A 20,008-nucleotide genomic window follows, 5' to 3' on the forward strand; every position below is an offset into this window, starting at 1 on the left:
AAGCTATCAGCCTTGGTTCACACTTATGCTTTTTTTTTTAGTGCGTTTTACAGAATCGCACTAAAGTCCATTTAACATGGGTTCCTATGGATCTAGTTTACATCTGTGCATTTTGAGCCAATGCGTTTTTTGGAAAGGGTCCAGGACTTTTTTTTTCCCACAGCAGATTGCATTTGATTGTAATGGACTTCAATGAGCCTGCACCAAGGATTAGAAGCCATGTTGGATTTAGAGTAGGGGAGGATTAGAGGCCATGTTGGATTTAGAGTAGGGGAGGATTAGAGGCCATGTTGGATTTAGAGTAGGGGAGGATTAGAGGCCATGTTGGATTTAGAGTAGGGGAGGATTAGAAGCCATGTTGGCCTCTAATCCTCCCCTACTCTAAATCCAACATGGCCTCTAATCCTCCCCTACTCTACATCCAACACGGCTTCTAATCCTCCCCTACTCTAAATCCAAAATGGCCTCTAATCCTCCCCTACTCTAAATCCATGTTGGATTTAGAGTAGGGGAGGATTAGAGGCCATGTTGGATTTAGAGTAGGGGAGGATTAGAGGCCATGTTGGATTTAGAGTAGGGGAGGATTAGAAGCCGTGTTGGATGTAGAGTAGGGGAGGATTAGAGGCCATGTTGGATTTAGAGTAGGGGAGGATTAGAGGCCATGTTGGATTTAGAGTAGGGGAGGATTAGAAGCCATGTTGGATTTAGAGTAGGGGAGGATTAGAAGCCATGTTGGATTTAGAGTAGGGGAGGATTAGAAGCCATGTTGGATTTAGAGTAGGGGAGGATTAGAAGCCGTGTTGGATTTAGAGTAGGGGAGGATTAGAGGCCACGTTGGATTTAGAGTAGGGGAGGATTAGAGGCCACGTTGGATTTAGAGTAGGGGAGGATTAGAGGCCATGTTGGATTTAGAGTAGGGGAGGATTAGAAGCCATGTTGGATTTAGAATAGGGGAGGATTAGAGGCCATGTTGGATTTAGAGTAGGGGAGGATTAGAAGCCATGTTGGGTTTTTACTGCCGTCTATGGCTCTGCTAGAGAGATTTCCACTCTGATGCTGATTTGGTGACAACGGTTTCACCAGACAGGAAGAGACGGAAAATATGCATCAGGGACACAAACGGCTATAAAAAAGTGAGGGGAAAAAGGAAGGGCAGCGCTGGAACAGTGGAACTGTCCAGTTGCAAAAGGAGTATTTGACCAGGGTATCTGGTATTAAGAACCTGCCAGCCTAAAACCAGATTATTTCCATTTTCCTTGGTTTGTAACTGAGCAGGTTTGAGATTGATGTGCCACACAAAGTTAATTGTCCAGATCTAGATTTATTCCAAATGAGAGACGTTTTCTCAAATCCAATGTTTTTCAGAGGTCAAAGAACATCCCCTTCATTGGGGCTTGGGAGTAGCCCCTTCTATTGGCCATAATGCAGTTTTTTTCTGATTCTCTCTATTTGGTTGAATAACATTCAAACTGGAGAGAAACTAGTCCAATAACATTTTTTGTTTTTTTTTCCATTTGCACAGACTGAATGTACTTTGCTGTTACACAGGACAGGTAGCTCTGCAGTTGTTTTCATAACTGCTTCCTTATTTGGAGATGCTTTGACTTGGGGTGCCTTAGGAATGCAAAAACCTTCTAAACTCAAGAAAAAATAAATGATAGTATTGCAGTTGCCTGGTCCTTTGATGTTGCTGCTGCTTTAGTTTTCTTTTTCACTTTTTTTTTTTCCATTATTTTACCCTGGTAATTATATATTATAGCAACAATACAGTTCAATACAAGAGGGATTTGAGGGCCCTGCTCCTTGGAGCTTACAATCTAGGAGAATCCTCCCATTAACTCCTGTCCTAGGGAGAAAACTGTACTGAGCAGTATTGTCACCCAGAACAGTGCATGTGTTATAACTGTATTGCACAGTCAGATTAGATAAAATCTTCCTCTATTCTCCAGTACAGGGGAGGTGTTTTATAGTCCATAGAGCTAGAAAAGAACAATGCTAACTGAGAACAGTCCAGATTGTAAGCTCCAACAAGCAGGGCCCTCTGATTCCTCTTACATTTTATTTATTTAATTATGCAACTTTTATAATGCTGTCACTTTACACTTTACATATATATTGCATGTTCAAATCAGTCCCTAACCCTCAAGGAGCTTACAATCAAAGATCCCTTACATTGAATTGTATTATGATGGTACTGTCCCCCTTTAGTTTGTAAAGTGCTGTGCAATATCAATCCTGTATAGTAATAATAGAATATATAAGGTGTCTTTTTGAAGGATCACGTTTTTCATTATTTGCAAGAAAAACACTTTGATAAATTATTATTATACAGGATTTATATAGCGCCAACAGTTTGCGCAGCGCTTTACAATATAAAGGTAGACAACAATACAATTACAATACATTTCAGTACAGAAGAAATGGGAGGGCCCTGCTCGTGGAGCTTACAATCTAAAGAAAGGGGGAGGTGGTACAAAATAGCAGCAGGGGATGTTCTGATGGAGGTGGCTTAAGTACAGTTCTTAGGTGGAGGTGGGGTAGGCTTCGCTGAATAAGTACGTTTTCAAAGATCGCCTAAAGGCAAACAGGGAGGGGGCTGACCGGCCACAGGGTAGGGAGTTCCAGAGGATGGGAGAGGTTCTAGAGAAGACCTGGAGGCGAGCATAGGAGGAGGTGGTGAGGGAGCTAGAGAGCAAGATGTCTTGAGAGGAGCACAGCAGGCGATTTGGACGATATCTGCGAATGAGGTTGGTGATGTAGCTAGGGCAGTGTTGTGCATTGCTTTGTATGTTGTGGTTAGTATTTAGAATTTTTATGTGTTGGGTTAGTGGAATCCAGTGAAGGGATTGGCAGATAAATAAAATATTCCTTTATATTACATAATGCTGTCATGCCCCAACTGTTTTTGTGAAGTGTCAATTTTAATAGGCCTGCTTTAAATCATCTTGTTCCCTCTACTGGCCAATTTTGAGTCATTACACTGAACATATTTGACAGCTACCAGAAGTCGAGAGCACTGATACTGGAGCATCTTTTCTTTGGCCCAGTTCAGTCCTTTTTAATGATGGCAAGCTTAATGGTGTAAAAACTCGATGGAATGCAATTATATCACGTAGGGCTCGTTCACACCATATGTATATGAAAACTGATGGAAACTGACACACAGATTCTACTTGCAGAGACATCAGTTTACATCAGTTCTCGTGCTCTACTAAAAAAAAAATCTGCACGATGGCAGTGTTGTGGTGTGAACAGGGCACATAGAGAACAATTGATTTCCTTGTACCCTTGCAGAACGTGTGTAGAAAAACTGATGTCTCTGTACCATGGTGTGAACAAGTCCTAAATGTTTACACTTTGGAAAATGCTGCGCCAATGTGTTCACTGAACTGTACAAGAACCATTTTTTTTATTTTGTTTTTGTTTGTTTCCTTGTCTCAAATGAAATGGGGCTCGTCTTTTTAGACCACATCTGCAAAACATAATGCAAGAGGTGGTTTTACATATTGGCCCCTTTCACATGGGCGTTCTGTTTTTTTCATCAGTTCAGTCACGTTTTTTCCAAGAAAAAAATGGATCAGTTCAGGTCAGTTTTTTTCTTTTTTTTTTTTTTATTTAAATATTTTATTACATTTTCAAATTACAAATTTATACAAACCGTTTTTAAAAAGATAAACACAAATAACCTCTAAATTGCTTGTCATGATATCTAATTATTAACCTTAGTCTTAATATTTTTCCCCCACCCATCCCCCCCTCCACTAAACCATATACCCCCCTCCTTGAAATGAAACTAACAAGATGTGCTTTAACTGCAGACTGTCAGCTTTAATTTGAGGGTATTTACATCCAAATCAGGTGAACGGTGTAGGAATTATAACAGTTTGCATATGTGCCTCACACTTGTTAAGGGACCTAAAGTAATGGGACAGAATAATTATCATAAATCAAACTTTCACTTTTTAATACTTGGTTGCAAACCCTTTGCACTCCATTACAGCCTGAAGTCTGGAATGCATAGACATCACCAGACGCTGGGTTTCATCCCTGGTGATGCTCTGCCAGGCCTCTACTGCAACTGTCTTCAGTTCCTGCTTGTTCTTGGGGCATTTTCCCTCCAGTTTTTTGTCTTCAGCAAGTGAAATGCATGCTCAATTGGATTCAGGTCAGGTGATTGATTGGCCATTGCATAACGTTCCCCTTCTTTCCCTTAAACTCTTTGGTTGCTTTTGCAGTATGCTTTGGGTCATTGTCCATCTGCACTGTGAAGCAGCGTCCAATGAGTTCTGAAGCATTTGGCTTAATATGAGCAGATAATATTGCCCGAAACACTTCCGAATTTATCCTGCTGCTTTTGTCAGCAGTTACATCATCAATAAATACAAGAGAACCAGTTCCATTGGCAGCCATGCATGCCCACGCCATGACACTACCACCACCATGCTTCACTGATGAGGTGGTATGCTTAGGATAATGAGCAGTTCCTTTCCTTCTCCATACTCTTCTCTTCCCATCACTCTGGTACAAGTTGATCTCGGTCTCATCTGTCCATAGGATGTTGTTCCAGAACTGTGAAGGCTCTTTTAGATGTCGTTTGGCAAACTCTAATCTGACCTTTCTGTTTTTGAGGCTCGCCAATGGTTTACATCTTGTGGTGAACCCCCTGTATTCACTCTGGCAAAGTCCTTCCCTTGATTGTTGACTTTGACACACATACACCTACCTCCTGGAGAGTGTTCTTGATCTGGCCAACTGTTGTGAATGGTGTTTTCTTCACCAGGGAAAGAATTCTTCGGTCATCCACCACAGTTGTTTTCTGTGGTCTTCCGGGTTTTTTGGTGTTGCTGAGCTCACCGGTGCCTTCCTTCTTTTTAAGAATGTTCCAAACAGTTGTTTTGGCCACGCCTAATGTTTTTGCTATCTCCCTGATGGGTTTGTTTTGTTTTTTCAGCCTAATGATTGATAATGAGGGAATAACACACACCTGGCCATGGAACAGCTGAGAAGCCAACTGTCCCATTACTTTTGGTTCCTTAACAAGTGGGAGGCACATATGCAAACTGTTGTAATTCCTACACCATTCACCTGATTTGGATGTAAATACCCTCAAATTAAAGCTGACAGTCTGCAGTTAAAGCACATCTTGTTCGTTTAATTTCAAATCCATTGTGGTGGTGTATAGAGCCAAAAATGTTAGAATTGTGTTGATGTCCCAATATTTATGGACCTGACTGTCCATGGAAACTCTCCATCTTATCCTCGCTCAAATGGTAAAGTTCTTCTAATCTACATATCTGATCTACCCTGTGTACCCAATCCTTTATTTTCCTTTTCCTTCCAAAACTTTGGTATCAATCCATTTGCTGCATTCAGATAGAAAACATATGGTTTATTGTACTATTTCTTAACCAAAAGCTTGGTACCATGAAAAAGGCAAGTCTCTGGGTCTTTTAGAATATCAACCTCCGTTATTTTCTGAATCAAGCATACTATTTTCCCCCAATACTCTTGAATTTTAGGACACTCCCACCAAATGTGATACATTGTACCTCTACCCCGACATCCATGCCAGCATAAATGTGAATTGTCTCTATTCAATCTAGGTGCTACACTTGGTGTAATATACCATCTTGCCAAACATTTATAATTCATCTCTACCTCCTTCAAATTTGCATTTTCTTGCATTAAACTATATATTTTCTTTTGCTTTTCCACATCCAATATTACTCCTATATCCCTTTCACATTTCTCTATAAATGATGGCCTTATATCCGTGGTTATTCCAGTGAGAATCTTGTATATTTTAGAAATCCCATGTTTCCCATCTCCCCGCGTGTCTAAGTGCTCAAAAGAGTTCCAATCCTCTCTTGTTCTCAATGGCCTTGGAAGCTTCCCTATAAAGTGTTTAAATTGAAAATAACGCCACTCATCAATTCTCGTGAATATTTCCATCTTTTTTTTCCAAATCGTTAAGTGAACCTATTTCCTCCTGCACCATTACATCTCTCAACCGTACGTCTTCCTTCTTTATCCTCTTCCCAGTGACACTTTCTTTACCTGGTGGAAAAAACTCTGTGGACCATAAGGGCATTAACAGTGAATTATATTCCCACCCCTTTTGTTTATGTAAAATGTCCCATACTCTTAACACATTAAGTGTGAAACAGCTTGTGCTGCTAATCCTCGGAATTGTGGAGGTAACCATACAGTTCTACCAAAGCTTGTGTGACTTGGTGTATTTTCTATTTTTACCCAACTTTTCCCATGTGAATTATGTGTCCTATCAAAAATTCTTGTCCGTATTACCGAATTATAGTACCTTTTCAAGTCTCGAACTTCCAATCCACCTTTCTCTTTATATCTACTTAAGATTTCATAGCTTATTCTAGGTTTTTTATTCCTCCAAATAAATCTTAACATTTTTAAAAAAAATTCTAAAATATACTTCTGGTAGTTTAATTGGTATCATTTGGAATTTGTATAGGATTTTTGGAACAGTTACCATTTTTATCAAATTTATACGACCTATCCATGGGATATAATTTGATCTATATAAATTCTTGGAAGATAGTTAATAGTTAATTTTATACCTAAAATATTTTAATTCTTTTTCTCTTCATACAAAAGGAAATTCCTCTTGTAGCATATTTTTCTGGCTATTTAAAATCTCTGTTTTTAGTTGGATTCATTTTTAAATTTGACATCTCCCCATATTCCTTCAACGATTTCATTAAATTTGGCAATGTTATCCTTGGATTTCCCATGTACAACAACATATCATCTGCATAAGCTGCCACCTTATGCACTGTATCTCCTATCCGAATACCTTTTATATCTATGTTATTCCTTATTGTAGCCAGCAGAGATTCCAAAGATAGAGGGTACAACAGTGGAGCAAAGGACATCCCTGTTTTGCTTCATTTTGCATCCTAAAATACTCTGATAGTTCCCCATTAACCATGACTGCAGCAGAGGGTTGACTATATCATTTCCTTATCCATTCTCTCATTCTGGGTCCCATCCCCAATAATTCCAGTGTATCCAACGTATAACCCCAATCTACTCTATCAAATGCCTTTTCAGCGTCTATCGAAAGGACCACCGTAGGGATTTTCTCTTTCCTACTTTTTTGTATGAGAAACAAAGATCTTAATCCGTTATCACTACCCTCTCTTCCTGGAACAAAACCCACCTGGTCCATATGTATCCATTCCGGCATCAAGTCTTTCAACGTATTTGCCAGAACTTTTGCACATAGTTTGGTATCTGTGTTTAACAAGGAAATCGGTCTATAACTTGCACATTGAGTATCATCTTTACCTTCCTTATGTATGAGAACTACATGGGCTTGTAAAGATTCCCTCCTCATTTCCATCTCTCCTCCCAATGCATTCATATATATCCTCAATTTGGGTACTAATAGTTCTTTATATTTTTTTATAATATCTCACTGTATACCCATCAGGTCCAGGACTTTTCCCAGCTAAAGTACTTTTTAATGCTAAATATATTACTTCCTGCGTTATTTCTGATTTCAAAGATTTTAATTGTTCCTCACTTAATTTCGGTAGTCCCGCTTCTTTTAAATATGTCTGTCTTTTTTCTATTTTTCCTACGTCATCTTTACTATGGGGAATAATATTATATAGCTTATTATAGTATTCGTTAAACACTTTAGCTATATCATTAGTTGAATACACTAATTCGCCTTTGTTGTCTCTTATTTTCTCTATATAATTGCTTGATTGCTTTTTCCTCTGAGCCCTCAATAAATATTTTCCTGACCTATCTCCCCATCTATATCTCTCACATATCATTTTATTAAGCACTCTTCTCTTGTCTTCTGCCAGAAAATTATTTAATTCTTCTCTTTTGTTTATTACCCTCTGCATAGTCTCTTGTTACTCTATGTTTATGTTTCTGCTCTAATTCACAGAGTTCCTTAAGAAGCATATTTATTTTTTCTCTCCTTTCCCTCTTCTTTTTTGCTCGAATCGCTATCAGGATACCTCTAATATAGGCTTTATGAGCCTCCCACACCTTTGCCACAGACACTTCCCCCAAATCATGTTCCTCAAAAAATTGCTCTATTTCTTTTTTAATCTTTTGGTCTGTCTCTTTATCCTGGAGAAGTGTCTCGTTTAAACTCCACAATTTCCCATTCAGCTCATTTCCCCAAAATAATTTCATTGTGACAGGAGCATGATCTGATATTGATATCTCTTCTATTTTTACTTTAACCAGAGACTCAAGTCAATGGTCCAACAATATATAATTCAATCTTGAGTACATCTCATGTGCATGCGAATAAAACATATAGTCTCTATCCTTTATATGCTTAATTCTCCATATGTCTACAAGTTGACATTGATATAACATTTTTTTTTTAAGATTTCAGAGACCTACTACCATTCCTCTGCACATGTGACGTCATATCTATCTGAGGATCCATGCAAAGATTAAAATCTCCCGCCACAATTAAGCTAACTTTCTTGCAATCCAATAATTTCCTAAGAGTATTTTTTAGGAATTCCTCCAGTTTCTTATTCAGGCAACAGATATTTGCTAGTGTACACTCCTGATCCTGTAATTTCCCCTTCAGGAACAGAAATCTCCCTTCCGAATCTACCAATCTGTCTTCCAAATTAAATCAGATATTTTTCGCAAAACCTATTGCCTCTCCTTTGGCTCGTTTGATTGGGGAATCTGCATAGTACCATATTGGATAATATTTGGAATTTAGTTTCACATTTACTTCTCGTTCTAAATGTGTCTCCTGCAGAAACACCACTGAAGAAAATCTGTGCTGAATTTGTTTGAAAATCCTAAATTTCTTCCCAAAGCTATTTAATCCTTTAACATTATAAGTCACAAAATTAATCTCTTCCATTCTACCTTTCTTCTCCATCTTCCCCCTTCTCCTCTTTCCTCCATATCTTCCCCTTCGTTTTCTAGGTTTTCTCCAGACAGATACATTTCTTACTATTTCGCAGAGCCTAAAACTACCTAACCCTCCCCCATACCCTCCCCATAAACCCCCCTCCCTTTTTAGGCAACTAAGTAGCCTATGAATCATTTGTGGTCTAAGTCCCACCCTTGATGCAACTTTGGGGTGAAGCGCTTAGCATGCCCACCTCAACCCAATTACACTCCCCCAGCATCCTGCCAGCTTAACCAAGAGGAGGAATATTCGAGAGAAGAAGAAAAAAAAATTCTCTGGAGGTAGAGAAGAAAGACAGACAACATCTTCCAAGGGAAAAGAGGAGAAGAGGAGGACAGAAAGGGGAGATATAGAGGAGAGAGAAGAAAAAAAAGGGGGGGGGGAACCCTCCTCCCCACATCCCCCTCAGATTTCAAGTTCCCTCCTGGGCCCCCTGCCACCTTTTTACTTTCTATATTCCCACTTTCTTCCTCCTCCACACCCCATCCAGGAATATCTATATATTGCAACTCCAGTCTCTCACAGAAGTCTCTCAATTCTTCAGGAAACCTTAATTTGGCAGAACGCCCATTTCTCCAACCGATTAAACATGCTGGGAACCCCCAGCTGTATCGACCGTTCTGCTTCCTCATTTGTTCTACCAATGGTTTCAAAGTTTTTTTTCTTAACAGTGTCTCAGCAGCAATATCTGCAAAAAAACTGTAAGTTTATTTCACCATATTTTATAGCTGCTCTTCCTTTCATCCTCTTCCAGATCTCTTCTTTATCACAGTAGTGATGGAACTGAACGATAACATCTCTCGGGTCACCTTTTCTGCCTTCTTGATGGAGTCTCCCAATTCTGTACACCCCATCTATTTTATATGGTTCCGCTGCAGCTCTGTCCATTATACTGTCTAACATTTTCTCTATTTTTTCCCTCAAATCTTCTCCTTGAGAGATCTCTGGAAAACCTTGTATCCTTAAGTTGCTTCATCTAAGCCTATTTTCCTGATCTTCAAATTTATATAGCAGGTTTCTATGTTCTTTCTTCATTTCCACCATTTGTTTTCCTACGGACTGGAACACTTGGGCATGTTTGTTTATTTTTAATTCCGTCTCCTCTACTCTAGACAGCACCTGCCCCAGATCTTTATGTAACTAGACCGGGTGCAGGAGCACTCCCACGGGACCCGACAGCAGGCAAGTCCCCCTCCTCCGTCCTGGCTATCCAAAGGTCATGACGACCTGTTAGCTGGGCGCTGGGGGAGCCTGGGTTTGGGAGATCTCACAACGATCTCCCAATCAGCGCCATGCACAGGCTCCTCCCATGAGACATTGAGTTCACGTCCGTTTTTCATCAGTTCACATCAGTTTTTCATCAGCTCACATCAGTTTACATCGTTTTAATCTGTTATGTCCTTTTTTTTTTTTTTTTTTTTTTTTTGGTCATTTACATGTTTTTCATCTATTGTGTTTTTTTTTAATGGAAAAATAAGAGTTTCTTTTGTTAAAAAAAACAGATGTTAATGGATGTAAACAGATGATTATCCGTTTACATCCGCTAGTACACAGAAATACATGGGTGTCCTGTTTTCATCCATAAACGGACAGATGAAAAACGGACATACGGAAGCCCTTGTGAAAGGGCACATAGAGTATTAAAAAGAAAAAAAAAATCATTAGAGGAAGCAGTTAAAGTCTTTGTACGGGTGACAGTTACCTGTTTCAGGTGAAGAGTGCCCACCAATTAGAGCACAGTTGTGTACACCAGCATCCTGAACTTGTCACAATAATTGCATTGATTTGCCGGTTTTATTGCTCTATCCTTCACACACGGTTAAAATCACAAAAGCACCACGCTTGAAACATTTTCATTACTGCCCTTTTCTTTTTTTTCACACGGTCAATAATGGATTTCTCAATTCACTAAAGATATTACTGCACGGATCAGTTGAATTTAACACATGGCAGTTATTCCATTTAAACTTGATTCACAAAGATTTTCAGATAGGTAGAACACTGCTAGGTTCAGGCTGGAAAGAATAGTGAGGGGAGTGGGGAAAGGAGCTGTTTGTGGTGGGGAAAATAATTGAGCTAAGAAATTAGTCTTTCAACAATTAAACCTGAACTCCAAGGTAACTTAAAATCTACTCTTGCAGTTGCGCCCTCCCTGCCCCCTCCCCATACTGCAAGGGTTAAATGCTCATTTAGCCTAGTGCAGTAATACTTTATTTCATATCATCTCGAAATTCTGCGCTTTGGATTGTAGCGGGTCGTGCTACTCTTGCAGGATTGCTGGTCCTGCAATTTATGTGATGGTGTTAAAAGCATGTCACCGGCAGAGCAGCAAAGGGAAGCAACTTCAGGGGACTGGTCCTGCAGCTTGGGAACTGGGAATAAGGAATAAAGTAAAACTGCTTATACATGGGTCATTTTTAATTTTTTTTTTTTTTTTTTTTCCGTTCAGCCAGTTGAACGGAAAAAAAAAAACTGACCCTCACGTTCAGTGAGGATGGAAGAATCCTCACTGCTCTTGTCTTTGTACTCTGACAACAGGGAGACCTCCCCGCCTCACCATTGTTGGGATACACTAAGGCCCCATGGACACTTCTGAATGATGGAAACTGACGGCTGGAAAACGTAGGTTAAAAAAAGTCTGTTTAGCTGCGTTTGCATACCACATTTATACGTGTTTGCGTTTAGAAGCGTTTTTTAAAGATAAGCACAGGAGAACCTCCCAAATGCCCAGAATGCACTGAAAAGTGGTAAATTATTAACTATTTCAGACTGTTTCCGAGAAATACAGAAAGTAGAATCAGGGACAGCAGTATGTGTTGAGATTAGCTTAGGTGTGAGTTGCTCATTAACATTTCTTTTGTTCCCAAGGGTGGGAAAGGTGTCTGGTGGAGTGCGTCATTAAAGTCACCTGGCAGGGGGTCCTCATGAGGTGTGAATGGTCATTTCCAATGTGTGACAAGCTTGGTAGGAACATCCTGTGTTCAGTGTTTTGTCATTTGAGTTCTTTAAACATTTTGCATGCATTTTTCATGATGAAAAAAGGCTGTGGACAGCATTGGGAACTGGAAGAGTTAAAAAAAAAAAAAAAAAAAAATTCAAATGCTTATAAACGCGATTTGCCGCGTTTACAAGTGTTTTTTGCGTTTGAATCACTAATAAAATCGACTTCTGAACACAAGTTTTCTGCGTTCAAAAAAACGACTGTAAACTTAAATGCCTGTAAACGATGATGTGTACATGGACACATAGGAAAACATTAGGGAGAGTTCAGGGGTTGCTGAAAAAAACGCTGAACAGCTCCTAAACGTGAGTTTATCAGCTGCAGTGTACATGAGCCCTAAGCAGCACCGCAGCCTGTTGGCTATTATCGCTGTTCTATCTATCTATATATATATATATATATATATATATATATATATATATATATATACATACATACATACATACATACACGTGATTTTGCGCACCACTGTCACCCTGTAGCAGTATTTCTGCTATAGGGCGGTCGGTAAGCGGTTAAGGAGATCGTTGGGCACCTGCACAGCATTCCTGTTTGGGGGGGCTGGACATACTGTGATTCAATGAGAAATGCAATTTTAAATGCACAAAAGATATGTTTTAGATGTGATATGTTAATAAAGTAACAATTGCTTTTATTCTTTGTGTACTGAGTTTGTGCCTAAAAGGTCCATGAGCAATTTTTGATATATTTATCCTTGGAATAAATCACCTCTAGCATTGGGTGTCCTATGTGTGTGGATGTTGCTGCATTATGTAAACGTTTAGACTTTTACATTTTAGAATGGGGTGCCTTGACTGCATCATTTTAAGGGGTGCCTTGACTGAATAAAAGGTTGAGAAACACTGTTCTAGAGAACAGGTAATTTTTGTATCTCTCAGCCTATACTGAATATCTTGTATGTTTCCTGGGAGTAATGACTGTAAAGGTGGTATATAGCTGTACTGTAGGCCTACTGCGTGAAGATGTCTTGAGCTACAGAGTACCAGGAGGAGGTGATACACAGAGGGGGAAGATGAAAGCGCCAGGACATTTTAAGGACATTTAAAACCCACGGCACATTCATCCACATGAGACGCTGGCTAAAGGAGTGTGCAGCTGATGTCACTTGGCTTGCGGGGATGTACTTGTTGGAACATGCCTAAGATGTTATTTTGGGATTATGTCTTGATCCTGGAAAGGAAAGCACCAAATAAAGTCAGATGTAGAAAAAAATAAATGTCAGGAAGTGTTTGGGTAATAGCAAGGAACTAGAGCCTTAAAGCGTACCTAACCCCATAACCTACAGTATTGTAGATTGCAGCTTACCAGTCTTTAGATATGGCGGCTGAGTTAGATTTATTTTTTATTTTTTTATTTATTACAGCTACTTGTATAGCACCATCAATTTACACAGCACTTTTACATATATATTGTACATTCACATCAGTCCTTAACCCTCAAGTTTGGCCCCTTTTTTAATTTTTCTTTCCTCTTATTTTTACCTAGTAGTTCTGCCAGTAACACACTTCCTGTCCAGGGATGACAACGCTCACTCACCTTGCTGTATATATGGAGGAGTAGCTTTGTCACCCTAGGCTGCTCTTCTGATTTGGACTAAAAAGTCCTCCTCCTCATCTGATCTCCATTACACAGGGGAGAGGGATTAGGTAGTTCACAGGAGATGACCTCACCATCTCAGGATCAACAGCACCTAGAAATACATGCCTACATACATTTTGTTGCCTGGGGGGGCAGAATAATTTGCTTGATGTACTGAAATTCGGAGCACAAACACACCCCTACCCCATATGGCACGATGCAGTTCTAGAGCTTCAACAACCTGTCCCTTAATCATAATATGGGGTTTGCTGTTTTGCTCTAACAAATGAATTTGGCACTTGAGTTTTAACCTGCAAGCCCTCCAGGGCACTTATAACAGGAGAGGTACAGTATGTGCTGGAACCTTTTGGTACCTAATCTGGAAGTTGTGTTTTAAATTACTTCATGTTAAAGCGGAGTTCTACCCAAAAGGGGAAGTTCCGCTTTAAATATTGGTCCCCCGCTCCCCATTAAGGACTGGCACCTTTGGGGAGCGGGGGGGGGGGGGAGGGGGACGGGTTCCTGAATTTGACAGGTACCTGCTACCACCTCTGCTGTGATCAGAAACGGAAGTTGTCCTCCTACCCTCCCTCCCCGAAGTCTTGTGCAAGCTGTCACAGCCGGGTGCCCACACTGAAGATGCCGCCGCCTGGAATACAGGATGGCCAGTGAAATGGGCTGCGGTGGGGGCAACGCGGGATCGTGGGACAAGTGAGTGGCTGTTTTTTAAAAGTCAGCAGCTACAGTTTTTGTAGCTGCTGACTTTTATTTTTATTTTTTTTTTTTACAAAGTGAGTGGAACACCGCTTTAAACTTCCTCACCGCATTGGAAAACTGCTCTTCCCCTGGGGTCTGTGGGTAACTCTTCCCTCCAGCATTCTATAAATCTGCTTTTTGCAGACAGTGATGTTCACATGTCTTCTTTTTTTCTTCCTTGTAGAACCCTAACTCAAACCCACGCCCCTCAGCGCAGGACCTCGCTGGATTCTGGGACCTCCTGCAACTTTCTATAGAAGACATTAGCATGAAATTTGATGAACTCTTCCAGCTCAAGGCCAACGGCTGGGCATTGAGCGAATCTCTTGATAGAAATGTGAGTCTTTTTACTATGTTGTTGTGTTTTTATATACCATGCAGTTGTTCGCAATTGTAATCATAAAGAAGCCTAATGAAGACCTCCACCAAGTATTACTAACTTCATGTTTGAAGAAGGATGATGGTGCCCTGAAATGAAGATTTAGTGTGCATTTGGCATATAAAACAGCGGAGGGCAAACTAAGTGTAGTATATGCAGAAACCTTTTTTCTTTGTTGTTGTTTTTTTGTTTTTTGTTTTTTTTGTTTTTGTTTTTTAGGTAAAAGACAAATGTCAACTCGCATGAATTGCACATTAGCTCACAGCTTAATCTATGCCAGGAGGTCAGATGTACCACCGCTGGCTGGGGATGTAGGCAGGGAGAGCCAAAAAGCCAGAACATCAGTGGAACACAAACACCGGACCAAAAATTGTCACGCATCGAAGGGGCACAAATAGACTATGCGTTTTGGAGCCTCAACACTGCTTTCGCAAGAGGCTTGAGAAAAGATTGTTGCGGCTCTGAAACATGTAGCCATGCCCCCATTTGTGCCCCTCCAATGTGTGACATTTCCAGTCTGGTGATTGCATTCCACCGAGCTTCTGGCTTCTTGGCGCTCGGTGCTTCTTGCCGTCATTTCCACACCCAGCCAGTGGCAGTTCATCTGATGTCCTGGCATAGATTAACCTGTGAATGCTGAGGAAAACCGCAATTACCTCACCATGTTTGATGAGTTGTGCTCTTTTACTTAAAATTCGTACGAGTTACCATTTGTCTTTTAACAAATAAAGCTTTGTACTACACTCAGTTTGAAGCCCTCTACTGTTCTTTTATGTTTTACATAGAGATTGCTTCAGTCTTTTGAAGGTTCTGCAACAAGTGTTCAAGGATTTTAAATTCTTCTACCCTGTATAGTCTATATTGGACATTTTATACCTCTTCTGCATCCTTGTTTATTTAATGTGCTTCACCTTAACATTTGCACCATTATCCAAGTATTCTCCTTATTTACCACTTCTGTGTACCTCTGACAATCTCTCCTTTTATTGCTCTGTATCAGAATGAGATCTTGGATCCATGTCTGTAGGGTCAAGGGACGAGTTTTGCTAGTTCATATTTGAATCTGCAATTTACCTGGCTGTCCTGCTTCTCTTCTTGCTTTCATATTTCTGAGCCTATGATGCAAAATAGTTATATAGAACTGAATTTCGTTACCTTGTTTAGAATCAGCAGAAGAACCAGGCAGTCGGTATTTTCAGAAGGACAACCGTGGTAGCTTAAGTATTACTTTCATGGCAGGTTGGCTTTAAACATAAATCCTGTGTGCATTAAATATAGATGTAGCTAGTCCTAATCTCTCTATCTGAAAATGATTACTATCTGGCTATTATGCTGATCCAATAGCTTCCGTTCTTTATGAGTTACTGTCCTGGCGCAAGCATTGCACAGCAGAAACCCTTTTTTTTTTTTTTTTTTTTTTTTTTTGGGGGGGGGGGCATTTTTAATTTGCATGCTTGTTTTTGGGTCTGTAGCTCAAAAAGGAAGAAAGCCAGAGACAGACCAGCAATTGGTATTTGTTTTCAGCAATGGCAGCTTCTGCATTTCCATCTGTACATGCTAGTGACATTGCTGGCAATAGACTGCACAAAGCTGCACTGTTTGTTTGGCCATACTTCTCATGTGAGTGCATTTGCTTTTTGCACTCCTGTGACCCAGAATTAACCGTCAATGGACTATAGTCCACTGTTGGATGCCGTCACAGAGCTGCTCCAGATGCTGAGAGGATCCCACCAATAATGTCGGGATCCACCCAGATTCCTGACCGGGAGTTGGCTCAGCCTCTCGGCGTGCTGCTGACATCCTGAGCCAGCCAATTCAGTAAGTGCAGGAGAGGAAGAGTGGTGCCTGACAGTTGCTGCTCTCTGCTCAGAGCGGTCCCAAAAACTGTAGCATCAGACTGCCAGTATTTTTTGTTCTGAGAGCTGCCAGCACAGGGATGGATTTATCAAAGGCAGGACCATCTCTCAATCATGTGACCACTAAGACAGCCAGTTGTTGTGGTTACATGATCTCCAATACTCCTCAGGCCTACAGCCCCTATGAAGGGAGGTCAGGGCAGAATGGGAAGGGGTTAAACATTAAGTAATACTGCCATGGCTACAAGCAAAAGCAGTTTGAGGGTTTTTTTGGCAGTTTGTGGAACTTAAGAGTGATTGTAGAAATGCAAAATAAGTAATTTTTAACCATTTGCCGCCCGCCCTATAGCCGTTTGGCGGCTGAAAAAATGCATTAGCTTTCCGGGGTGTACGCCATTTGGCGTCCTCCCACACATGCGCGGTTGCAGAGCCGCGCAGCGGCGTGATCTGTCACCGGCTGTGTACCTCGGACACGGCCCCTATTGCTGGTACCATGTAACCTGCTGTGACCAATCACAGCAGGTCACGTGACAGTTGTATACAATGGATGGCTTCATTCATGCCATCCATTGTATACTAGTGTCTAGCTGTGAATGCTCACAGCAGGTCACATGCACGTGTCATGTGATTAGCTGTGGCCAAATCACAGCTAAGCACAAAAAAACCAAACAAAAAAAAAAAAAAAACCTGAATGAATCGATGTCATTCAGGTAAATGCTTGCTTATAGCAAAGTAATTCTTTGCTATAGGCAAATTGTGTAAAAAAAAAAAAAAAAAAAAAATACTGATCACTTCCCCAAAGTAGTACAATGTTACTATGGTAACATTGTACTACTTTGGTCATAGTAAAATATGAAAAAAAAAAAATTGTAATAAATTAAAAAAAAAAAAAAAATTTTTATACTGTCACCAGTCAGTGTCCCTGATCACCGCCATGCCAGTTATATGATGACGCTGTATACTGCACTGGTGAAAGTATGTAAAAAAAAAAATAGTGAAAATAATTTTTTCATTTTCTGAAAAATTATGACAAAAAAAAAATCCAACTTCAAAAAGCTCACCATGCCTCTTATGAAGTACGTCGGACTGTCTACTTTGCAAAAAGGGGTCATTTGGGGGATATCTGTACTATTCTCACATTCTTGGACCTCAAGACATTAGATTGGCTGTCAGTACTTCAGGATTGATCAATTTTCAGATCTATACCATAGTTTGTGAACTCTATAACTTTCCTTCAAACTAAATAATACATCCTAATTTGGGTTATTTTCACCAAAGACATGTAGCAGAATACATCTCGGCCTAAATTTATGAAGAACAATTATTTATTTGTAAACTTTTATAACAGAAACAAAGAAAAACGTGTTTTTTTTCAAAATTTTCGGTCTTTTTGTTAATTTTAGCAAAAAATAAAAACCCCAGCGGTGATTAAATACCACCAAAAGAAAGCTCTAGTTGTGTGAAGAAAATGATAAAATTTTAGTTTGGGTACAATGTTGTATGACCGCGCAATTGTCATTCAAAGTGTGAGAGCGCTGAAACCTGAAAAATGGCCTGGGCAGGAAGGTGTAAAATTGCCCGGTATTGAATTGGTTAATAATGTGCATCTTTGTATAATCATTTTTACAAGTCTCATTTCTCTGTTGGACAGGAAGTAAAGAGGCCCCCTCCCCCTGTGCCAAAGAAGCCAGCCCGGCCCAAGCCCCCGCTGAGTCGCGACAAGACCCCAGGCCCCTCCAACAGCGACAAACAACGGCAAGAAGCCCGCAAAAGGCTGATGGCAGCCAAACGAGCAGCCTCGGTGCGCCAGAACTCGGCAACCGAGAGCGCGGACAGCATCGAGATCTATGTGCCAGAGGCACAGACGCGGCTCTGAGTGATGGAGCCTCCCGTGCCAATTATGGGAAACGGAGGGCATTGGCAGACGTAGACTTGCTGACAGACTGAAGCGGGAGACGAAGGGAAGAAGGCACAAGAGCACGTTCGGTCTAGGCTGCGTATCCTGGCAGTGGCGTATTTCTGCGAGGAGAGCTCCACAGAGAGCGTGCCGGGACTTTTCAACTAAATATTCTTAAAACAAAGGAGCTTTTTTTTTTTTTTTTTTCCTTTTTTTTTTTTCCATGTCTTTGTGGGGAAGAGACCCAAAGTGGAAGATATTCAGAAGGGGTAGACCTGTTATGCAGCCCCCCCCCCCACTTTCCTCTCCTTATATGGGCCGAGGCAATAAGGCACCCCAAAATCTACACAATTGCACAAAGACTGCACCCTGGTTTTGGATGGTATGCCATCTTTGTATCACCCTCCCCTTTGTCTGTATAAGTAGCACCTATTGCAATAAGGAACAAACTCCACCCTTAGCATCCCTCTTCCTCCTTGAGCAGGAGCATGCAGATTTGTATGGTGGTTTTGATAAACACTCAGCTCATACAGACCCAAATTTCACGTGATGAGATAGAACAGGAGCTTGCAATGCATTGTCCTGCACACAGCAGGCATTACCATTTTATTAATGCAGTGCTCTGCTCCCAGTAGGGGGCAGCAGTGAGCAGCTTTGCACACTGTCAGGCTCTGCACTGCCATGTGTTGCTGAGATCACACTCTCCCCCTGTTATATTTTTAATGCTGATTTAGGCACATCTATGAAACGGAGACAAGAGTATTGTAGAATTTGTTTACCAGGTAGGCCAGCAACTGAATAATAATCAAAGCACACTGTACTATATAATTAGAGATCATAGACCTTCGTATTTCCCTAGAACACATCGAGCTGTGCGCAGGTGCACAAAGGCTTTTATATACAGACCGAAACAAATGTTTCTGTAGCCCTGATCAAAGTGCAGGTTTTGTTGGCTTCCTTAGGGCCCATTCACATCCTATGTGTTGGGCGGTCTTGTCCAATGCAGTCTAAATGCACAGACAAGACAGTTTGCCTTATGCCCTATTAGATTCATTTACAGTGGTGAACTGAAAAGAAGTAGAACGTGCTGCGTTTTTTACATTTTGCCACGCACTACACCATATCACAACACTCAACGATGCATAAAAACGAACGCCGCTTAATAAAAAGTGTGATGCGTTCTAACAACGCATCGCCCCACCCCTTCACAAATTACACCACCGTGCTGATGTGAATAAACCCTACGAGAAAAGATCATCTCTGCTGGGAACAGACGGAAACATTTGCTGATTCTATAAGATTACTGCATAGCTATTTATTTTTTAAATGTAATGGACTAGAGAAAAAAAATAAAAATAAAACACAACCTTGACTGTAATAGCACCCAATCAGAATCCTTAAAAAGCTCACCACTCATTATTATATTATTATTATTATTATACAGGATTTATATAGCGTCAACTGTTTGCTCAGCGCTTTACAATATAACGGGAGACAATACAGATCAATACAAGAGGGATAGGAGGGCCCTGCTCCTTGGAGCCAATCGATGTACAATCTCCTTTAGATCTACTAACCG

General features: G+C 40.6%; 1 protein-coding gene across 1 annotated transcript in view; it reads left to right on the plus strand.

Moving 5' to 3' along the window:
* The window catches only part of DLGAP4 (DLG associated protein 4), a 255,491-nt gene extending 235,684 nt beyond the window's left edge, over window positions 1-19,807 (plus strand). The window contains exons 11-12 of the mRNA XM_089673346.1: window positions 14,482-14,634; window positions 18,184-19,807. Of these exons, the coding sequence (XP_089529472.1) occupies window positions 14,482-14,634; window positions 18,184-18,408 (378 nt within the window). The 3' untranslated portion in view covers window positions 18,409-19,807. The remainder of the gene's footprint in view (window positions 1-14,481; window positions 14,635-18,183) is intronic.
* The last annotated feature ends 201 nt before the right edge of the window (window positions 19,808-20,008 follow it).

This window comes from Staurois parvus, unplaced genomic scaffold (assembly GCF_062004578.1).
Source record: "Staurois parvus isolate SC_StPar_1 unplaced genomic scaffold, SC_StPar_1.0 ptg000137l, whole genome shotgun sequence".
Lineage (NCBI taxonomy): Eukaryota > Metazoa > Chordata > Amphibia > Anura > Ranidae > Staurois > Staurois parvus.